The 10217-nt window shown below is 37.3% G+C and overlaps 1 protein-coding gene across 1 annotated transcript; it reads right to left on the reverse strand.

The window, feature by feature from the left end:
• Positions 1–1668: 1668 nt before the first annotated feature.
• On the reverse strand, positions 1669–5692 carry LOC104720317 (putative leucine-rich repeat receptor-like serine/threonine-protein kinase At3g14840). The gene is made up of 16 exons (XM_087468562.1): positions 5590–5692; positions 5318–5501; positions 5150–5221; positions 4984–5052; positions 4831–4902; positions 4676–4747; positions 4508–4579; positions 4347–4418; positions 4110–4253; positions 3727–3801; positions 3556–3627; positions 3399–3470; positions 3252–3298; positions 2542–2924; positions 2256–2451; positions 1669–1742 (listed from the first exon to the last, which is right to left on the reverse strand). Exons 1-16 carry the CDS (start codon positions 5690–5692, stop codon positions 1669–1671), a joined length of 1779 nt encoding a protein of 592 aa, XP_087324688.1.
• Between the last annotated feature and the right edge of the window lie 4525 nt (positions 5693–10217).

Genomic DNA, 10217 nt, shown 5'->3' on the forward strand with positions numbered 1-10217 from the left:
TAGTCTCTAAAATTAAAATTTAGCATTAAAATTTTACAATGATGTTTCATTTTTTTTACAGCCCATACAACAAAAATAAGAAAAAAAAATTGAAGTATTGTAGAAGAGAATGAGAGAATGTGAAAATGAGATAGTAAAAAAATGCCAATATTAGAGAATGAGAGAAATCTTATTTATATGATAAGAAATGATGGAATTTACATTTAGAATTATGGAGTTACAATAGTAATTTATTGTGTTTGAATAAAATTGAGTGGTGGAATATGATTAATGCGTAATTTATTTTATTTTCAGTTATAATTTTATTTTAATGTGTGAGTTAAATGTATTGTGTTTATTGGGTCTTAAATATTGTTTAAAGCAATTAGAAAGCAAATAAAAAATAAAAAAAATTAGAAAACATTAAATGAAAATCAACCAGTAAGAAGAGACCAAAACCTTACTTTTTTATATATATGATTACATTTGGATAGTTAACTACATCTATATTGTAAAAAAAATTAGCCTTCTTTATTTTTTTGCCTAATTTAATGATTGTGATAAATTTAAGAAACCATAATTAATACTATTATGTGATAAATTTAATCTTATTTAATAAACATGTTTTTCTAAGAAACCATAATACAGTAAAACCTCTATAAATTAATAATGTTGGGACCAAGACATTTTATTAATTTATAGTGATATTAGTTTATCTATAAATTAATAATTCTTATTTTATCGTGTAAATTAATAATTATTAATTTATAGGTATATTTTTAATTTTTATAAAATTATGAATTGAGACAATTTTTGCAAAATAAGATTAGAATTTTGGATGTTGTAAATTTTATGGTATTGGAATTTAATTTGAAATAATTAAAAAAATATTATTGACAATGAATTACAAATATTATAGACAAATTTACTTATACAAATGACGTAAATATTCAAATTTATGAATAAGTATATCAATTATCGTATTTTAATAGTCTATCAAACTATCAAAATACAAATGATGCATATATAGATATTGAAAACTTTTAAAAGTCTTACCTGTTTTATGAAATGTTATAGAATATTTTATATCATTAATATAGTTTGAAGATACAATATAACAATTATTTAATAATATGAGGTTTAAGAGAAACATACTTTACTATATAAACATATATATATATATATATGTAAATTTACGCAGCAGAAAAAAAAAGTATATGTAAATTTGCATGATTATCAATTTATGATACTATTGGGACCATATTTTACATGAGGATTTCAAAAAAACTTATTATCTTATTATCTTATTGAATTTTGTTATTTTTTACACTGTTCCGACTTGGGACTATCAAAATTTATTAATTTATAGTGTTTATTAATTTATAGAGTATTAGTTTATAGAGGTTTTACTGTACTATTTTGTTTAAACTTCTTTATTTCTTTGCCTAATTCATTCTAATATTTTAAATATTAGACAACTAATTCATCCATAACTCAATATAAAACTATTTCAAACTGTAGATATGGGTACTATGATTGTACAAAGCTGAAACTGGTTGGTGCTAATATGGGTACTATGATTATTAATACTCAAACATTTCATGTCAAATTTTTGAACTCAGTACAAACATCTCACATAAAATAATTTTTATTCTTAAATCAAATAATCTAGGCTACTAAAATTTGGTATCAAAAATTTCGGAAATAACTAGAAGAATTTAAATTACTACTTAAGTTATAGAGTTTTGGAATGTCATGTATGCCTGAAATAATAGATATAAAAGATAAATAACTGTAAATTGAATTGTAAATACATCAAATAATAACTCAAATTTCTTCAAAACTCAAACAATCAATATATCTTTCTATAAACCAAGCGAAAAAAAAAATCTATATTATAATTTACTAATAGAAGAAAGAATTTAAATGAACTGAAAAATATGATAAAATAATTTTTCTACCCAAATATAAGGGTCTCTAATCCTAGTCAAAGTTGAAAACAGTGGTAAAAAGCTTTATTCATATTCCGAACTTATTAAGAAGTTTGAAGTTTGATGAAATGAAAAGTACACAACTCAAAGCACGAAGAGGTTTAATTTTAGTTTTCGTTACATGTACATAACACAATGTAACGACTTAATTTCAGATGCAATAACAGAAAATGAACTCCCATATCTTCTTCATATTTATAGTGCTTTTGCTGCGTCGATAGAAATGTAAGAAATAAATACTATTAATGGACCTGGATAAAAAAAAAATAGGTTGAAAAAATTTACCTGGATCCACGGATATAGCCGATATGAGTGGACCGTAAACACCTTTGTCGGGAATAGCTATAGTTCCTTTCCCCGCCCAAGACAACCGTATCTCCAACTTACCATCTGTAATCGTAACTGGAATTGTCTTGATGACAACTTTTCCGACACCTCCTGCCTCCTCTACGATGTTGAAATCCTTCACCATGAGCTTTCCCTGGATTTATTATCATTGCATTGGAAATGGCATCAAATTCACATTTAAGCTATGATTTTCAAACTATTTAATGCAAGTTCTTCGAGTTACCTGGATGTATATGTCGAAGATACGTCTACCCAAACTTTTACAAGTTTGGCCATCCTTCAACATGATCTCAGCGAAATGGAGATTAACATTGTAATCTCCATTAACAATACACATTGCATAATAAGTGAGTGAGACGGCTGAGAGGCGAGCTTGTGCATAGAGTTGAGGATCTATCATCTTGAGCTCAGATGTATTATTCCATATATTTCCTGATCCCCCGGGAACTCGATGGTCATCTATAAAGTTTCCTGTGTTGCTTGAAACCCAACCATTTATTGTGCTTTCGAAAAAATGTGGGGCTCTATCATATGTATCAGCATTGTACTTAGTACCATTGATTATCACCTCATCCCCACCACAGTTTATATGAAGACCATAGAAATCTATTTTAAAAGAGAAATCATGTAGAGAATGATAGAGTCAGATACATGCATGGAAATAGAATTATAGGTTCAGGGTTGTATGCATGTTCTTACTTTTAGCGCACTGGTAGCTCATCTATCGATCCATGTGTTTGGAGTAGAACACTCGATGGTCATTAATTATATTAGAAAGCAAAAACTTACGAGTTGTTTGTCATTGAAGAGGAACTTGCGAAGAGATTCCTATAAGCCACATGATGATGAACAAGAAACCGTGAGATTCCTTGTGAAGTATCATAATGACAATTTTTGAGAATTTGGAAGGTACTTACATTCTTTCAAAAAAACATTCCTGAGTGTTTGTGTCTTCGGAGAAATTGTTGTAGGACAGATCACTGGGAAAAAAAAAGAATCGGAACAGAGAGGATTTTGTCTGTATCGCACAAATGTATTAAAAAAAAAATGAGGGTTACACAGGTGAGTGTGAAAACTCACATTGTATCTCCATCTCTTTCCTTTACCATCCAATTTGGGATTGGCCCATTTAACATATTCCCCGTCAAATATCTGCATGCAAGAAAACCATTAATTAATTCAACAGAGAAATTCTCAATTATGACAAAACCACTAAGAGAAGAGAAGCCTGCCATACAAATTTTTCACATCTCTAAGTTCAGTGTATGTGCTGGGGATTGGTCCACTCAGTTGATTAAAGGTAAGATCTCTGCAAATGGTTCATCATACTTTTAAGTTAGTTACTTTTTACCACTGTACAAATCATCTGATACTTGAATATCGTAAGGTATATATATAATATGCTAACAAGTTTTCCAAGAGAGTAGTATTGGTTCCAAGGAATGAAGGTAGCTCTCCTGTAAGATTACAATTCCGAAGAACCCTACAAAATAAACAATGGACGAATGAGTGTTTTTTTAATAAGCAAGATCAGTATTCATTCCGTTTAATATAATAATTATTTAAAAATATATAAACACAAAAATATAATTATTTAAAATATAAAACTAAAAGAAAATTATTTTTCTAAACCTTGATTGACCGGCCTTAAATTATCGAACTGGTACCTGTTTTAAAAACTTGAATATATATAAATAACAGAACAGAAGTATAACAGAAATCTTTTTTTTTTTAACTAACTCAGGTGAAAACTGTTAAAACCGGAAGAATCAAATCTAGTCGGAGACTTACAATGTTTTCATCTTTGAAATGTTTTGTAGCGGGGCAATTGGAGATCCTGGTCCAGGCAAGTCGCTGATTCTCAGCTTCTCCAAATTTGTGAGACCAGCAATAGAAACAGGTATGGGTCCTGCTAAACCACTTGCATGGCTAACCCTGAGGGAGTCACAAACATATAAGCTATCATAAACACCTAATTAATGAAAAAAAAGCGATGGGATATAGCAGCCAAAAATAAATTGGTCTTACAAACTCTCAAGTTCTGTCCAATTCCCGATGAAATCTGGAATAGTTCCTGTGAGACTATTGTCGCTTATACGGCTGTTTATAAAACCCAAAGAATCAGAATTGTTCACAGATATATATAGATTAAGCAAAGTAGAACTTGTTAGTGCAAAGATATTAATTACAAGTCGGTCAAGTTGGTCAGTTTGCCAAAGGTAGTTGGTATATCCCCGCTGAAGTTATTTGAGCTAAGAAACCTAAAAAAAAAAGTTAACAAGGAGGCAAAACATGGATTAATTTATGTTTCAACACAACATAACCAACAACAAAAATGGACTGACGACGACTCTTACAGTCGTTGAAGGTTTGATAGATTCCCAAGCTCTTGAGGTAATATCCCGGATAGCTGATTGTATTCCAAGGCACTAACATAGCCGCATAAGTCAGTAATTACCATTTAACATGAACTATATCAATCACTAAAGATTTAAAATAAAAATCAACTCACAGGCTTCTAAGAGTACTAATGTTTCCGATCTCTTTGGGAATTGGACCACTTAGACGGTTTCCAAGAAGTGTGCTGTGTTTCATCAACATCAAAAATGATACTATGCATTATTTTACATAGTATAATATTCCACTAGAAAAAATAAGTCCTTACAGGTTGACAAGTGGCAAAACTCCCCATTCGGGAGGTATTGAACCGTTGAGATAGTTTCTCGCGAGATTACTGTAAAGGAAGATTGACAATTAATTAAGTTACTTTGAGAAAGGATGCAGATTATGGTAACAACTTGTAAAACGATTATTTCTCGGTTTTTGCTTACATCTCTTGGAGGTAAGGAAGCCCTACAAACTCCTTCGGAAGAGACCCTTGAAGGTCTTGTGTCTTCAAAAGTCTATGGCAAAACCAAAAAAAAAATCAAATATAATATAATGGCTTTCATTAGACCTATTGAAAAAAAAAACCCATAAGACCCATCAAATTAACTTACATGCTTGTGACATGGCAAACGGTTCCATTAAGGAAAGAGCAATCGCAAGTGACGGCGTCTTCAGACCCTTCAACAGGGTTAGGGTTTATCCATCCACCTACATTCGATGCAACGTCGCATGGGTTCACGCTAAAAGTCCATGTCTTCTTCTTTAAGGTGTTCCCTATAATCCTCAAGGCCTCCACTACAAAAAGAACCACACGCATAAAAAGTCATTTAACACATAAATGAATGAATGGGTATGTATATAACCTAATCAGGTCAATGTATACCTTCTTGCGTGGGCAAAGTTGCGGAAAATGCAAAACCACAGAAGGGAGATACTATAAGGCAAATGAATAGAAATCGGACGAGAGATCTTGTTTGTGACACCATTTCTTTTGGTCAAGTAAAAGTTAGATATAACTATAAAAACATTTTCTACTTAGTACTTATATAGTGCCTTTGGATTTAATTGCAATATCTTATCAGATAATCTTTAACCTGACATACGGAATTATTTCTTTTTTCAAATTCTATAAATGGAGAAGGAATAAACACGTCCGCGGACAAAGGAAAAAATGAGACCAAGAAGAGGAAACAGGCTATTAAGTTTTTTAATTTGAAAATCTTGATATTTAATTAAATATCTCTTTTGCCTTTTTTTTAGCTTTATTTGCGTTCATATGTATTATTATCTGAAAGACCCGTTTTTTTTTTAATAAATAATAATAATATAAATAACTATGACTAGTCTCATATCCACTAGCCAACTAACCACAATCACAAACAACATCGGAATAACAATACCAATTAAATAACCAACTGAACCAATAATCCAATATTAATCCATGATAGAATAACCAACAACCAATTCTAACCATTTCAATGTCAAACAACAGGAAACCAAGGAACCGACAACCTAATAAGTTCTAAAGACCCAACTCTAGCAATCTAGCAATGCTATACAACATCCAATCGAGTTCCTAGAACATCTTCCTCTTCATTGCCTTGATTCCACGATCACACTTTGCATTTACCTGCACCACAAACACAAATTGAGATGCATAAGTATTTGATAAATACTCAGTGAGACAATCCTTCCATCTACTGGGCTATACACACAAGCAATAAGATTTCTCATGCCACAAACAACAACAATAAAACAAACCAGGAACATGAACAAGTGACCCGACACGATCCGGTTACTGTCAGAATGGTGTCGACCGATACCAGAAGGTGTCGACCGACACTGGACATCTGGTGTCGACCAACACCACATGGTGTCGACCGACACTCGCTAAGTTCCCGAGCCATCCCCGCGTTAGTGTCGACCGACACCACTGTCGAGCAGTGATTTCCTTCGAACAGAACCTCTGAATATCGCCTCCAAACTTCTCCTCTTCATCCCACACAATCCCAGGAACGAATCCAAGCTTTAGGAGCTACGAAAAACTCACAAACAACCAAAAACAAACAACCAAACAACACACAATATCACAGAAACAGAGATCTTAGCTTAGATAAGCCATGGTCATGCACTCACCTTAGCCAACAAAGAGATCTAAGCCCAAAGGACGAAGCTACCACCACAGAAACCTTCCCACCACGTTCCTAGCCTTGGATCTTCACTCTCACAGCAAGATCTCTCCAAAATGCCTTCAAATCTTACAAACTCTCACAAGAACTCTTACAAACTGTTTTCTCCTCTTTCTCTCTCAAAAACAACAAACGGCGACCAAGACAAAAATAAAACACGACCTAGGTTGTTTTCCCACTTAAATATCTCGGTTCAATGGTTTTTCTTAAACCAAACCGGTCCAAATCGATAATTAAATCAATCTGGTCGAACCATAAATAAGTGGTGTCGACCGACACCACATGAGTGTCGACCGACACCACATGAGTGTCGATCGACACCCACCCCCAAAACGCAGAGTTTTGGTTTGCGGGCGTTACAATTCTCCCCCACCATAAATAGATTTGTCCTCGAATCTCGAACAACACTAAGCCAAGGACTCATGTGCTACCGACTCCAAGGCTTGCACTCCTCCGACTGATATACGAAAGGTCACCTCTAGGTGATAGACTCACGCTCCAGGCGTTATTTGCTCTCGACTTTTGGACTTTCCTTGTCTCATAGGCCTAAACCTTGAGTTTTTATTGGCTCTTCATCAGACCTAAGTTTGTATGCCATAATGTTGGCTCCTCATCGGGTCTAAACCCGCATGCCATAATGTATAAGGAGAAATCCAATATTCGTCTCTCAGGTCGTCACCCTACAGCACGCCTTCGGATCGTCATCCGAAGTCAATATACCAACCACACTCCCAAGCCACAAAGTCTTGGAATATGGCGGTACTAGGAGAACCGAAGTCCCCCAAGAGTCGTGAGCAAACAATTCTGAACACGTCTGAGTCCTATTCCTAACCAGGTTCCCTTCCCGTGGCTCGCGTAAGACAACACAATGTCCTACCAACCACATATCCCCTCACTGGAATACCCCATGACCACACAAGGATCATCTCACTGCCCCACGGGCCGCCACAAAGGCTAAACAAATGTCCTAAACAGGACCGCCACAAAGGCAAAACAAATGTCCTAAACAGAACCGACACCAAGGCCAAACAAATATCCTAAACAGGACCGCCAGAAAGGCTAAACAAATGTCTTCAATAGGACCGCCACCAAGGCCACTCGTCACGAAGGACCGTCACGAAGACCATCTATCCCGAAAGACCGCCTCAACAGGCACTCTGGCTAAACAACCCGCCAGGAAGGCCACACAATGGCTAAACAGCCCGCCACAAAGGCCACACAATGGCTAAACAACCCGCCACAAAGGCCACACAATGGCTAAACAGCCCGCCACGAAGGCCACACAACGGCTAAACAGCCCGCCACGAAGGCCACACAACGGCTAAATAACCCGCCACAAAGGCCACACAAGCCCTCTCCTAGGCTCTCCGCCACCAAAAATGGACAAATTCTAACTCACATAAAACTTTCCATTTTTTTAGCAGTTACCACATCCGGAAACTTTCCACTTATAGAAACTTCTAATTCAGGAAACTTTCCTCCAAAACACTGCCTTGCGGAAATTTTGTACCCCAAACACCACCTCATCTTGTTACTAAGTCGCACAACCAACCACCCTAAGCGACCGAGTAACAAGAGAGATGGGCTGGAATACTCTATTCCCGCTCCAGCCACGGACTACAGATGGGGCCAGGCTAGGCAAGCTCAAGTCGTGGCTTGCTTCTCATACCACTTCTTAAACCTTGCCTTCATCCTCGCCTCAGGCTCCCAAGTCTGCTCCTCCACACCATCATAGTCCCACAGGACTCTCATCAAAGGAATCTTCTTCTTCCGAAGTTCCTTGATCCTCCTCTCGAGAACCCTCACTGGTCTCGCCTCCAAAGTCATGTTGGGCTGAAAATCTTCAGGGATCTTAGCCAACAACTGGTCATCCTCACGGAGACACTTCCGCAACATAGACACATGAAAAACCTTATGGAATGCACACATAACCTCAGGTAACTCCAGCCTATATGCCACTGGTCCAACTCGCTCAATCACTCTGAACGGACCCATATACCTTGGACTCAACTTAGTCTCAGTCAATGACCTGTTCGGACCCCGCAACATGGCCATCTTGAGGTACACTCTATCTCCAACCTGAAACTCAATGTCTCTCCTCCTCCTATCGGCATAACTCCTCTGCCGATCCTGAGCTTCCTTCTTGTTCAGCTTGAGAACCCGAATCTTCTCCGAGGTCTCTTGAACAAAATCTGCCCCGTACATGCTCCCCTCCCCCACCTGAGTCCATCATAACGGTGTACAACACGGCCTCCCATACAAAGCCTTATAAGGATCCATGCTAATACTCGCCTGGTAACTATTGTTATAAGCAAACTCTACCAAACTCAAGTGAACTGCCCAATGGCCACCCCAATACAACACACACATCCTCAGTAAATCCTCCAACGTCTGGATCGTCCTCTCTGAGTGTCCATCTGTCTGGGGATGATAAGTTGTACTCATATGCACCTTAGTGCTCATCTCTGCCAGAAATGCCCTCCAAAACACCGATGTGAACTTGGAATCCCTATCAGACACAATACTCGCTGGCACCCCATGCACCCTAACTATCTCCTTCACATACTTCTTAGCCAAGACTACTGCTCCATCAGTCTTCTTAATGGACAAAAAATGTGCTGACTTAGTCAACCGGTCCACAATGACCCAAATAGCATCAAACGTCCTGGACACTGGCAAACCCACCACGAAGTCCATAGTAATCATATCCCACTTCCACTCTGGAATGGGAAGACTCTTCAATAATCCACCTGGTAACTGATGCTCAGCCTTCACTAGCTGACACACATCGCACCTCGCAACCCAACTAGCCACGTCCTTCTTCATCCCGACCCAGTGATAGTACCTCTTGAGATCACGGTACATCTTAATCGCTCCTGGATGAATAGAGAACATGCTCGGATGAGCCTCTCTTAGAATCTCCTGCCTCAACTCCTCATCCTTGGGCACACAGATCCGCCCATGCACCAGAATAGTACCATTAGCCGAAACCTGATACTCTGAGTCAACATCCTTTGAGGCATTCACCAGCCCCAAATTCGACTCCTGAGCCAACTGCACTCTGCTCAACAGATCTGCTCTATCAGCTGCAACTAAACCCAGCGGCTCCTGAGAAACCGCACACAAGCTCAACGCACTGATCTCTCCTACCAGAGAATCCATATCCTGCTCCTGAGCCGAAGCCGCTCGTTTCCGACACAAAACATCTGCAACCAAGTTAGCCTTACCAGGGTGGTAGGCTATCTCCAAATCATAATCCGCAACCAGCTCCATCCACCGCCTCTACCTCAAATTCAGCTCGAGCTGAGTGAATATATACTTC

The sequence above is a fragment of the Camelina sativa genome, chromosome 10, assembly GCF_030686135.1.
Source record: "Camelina sativa cultivar CO46 ecotype springtype chromosome 10, ASM3068613v1".
Lineage (NCBI taxonomy): Eukaryota > Viridiplantae > Streptophyta > Magnoliopsida > Brassicales > Brassicaceae > Camelina > Camelina sativa.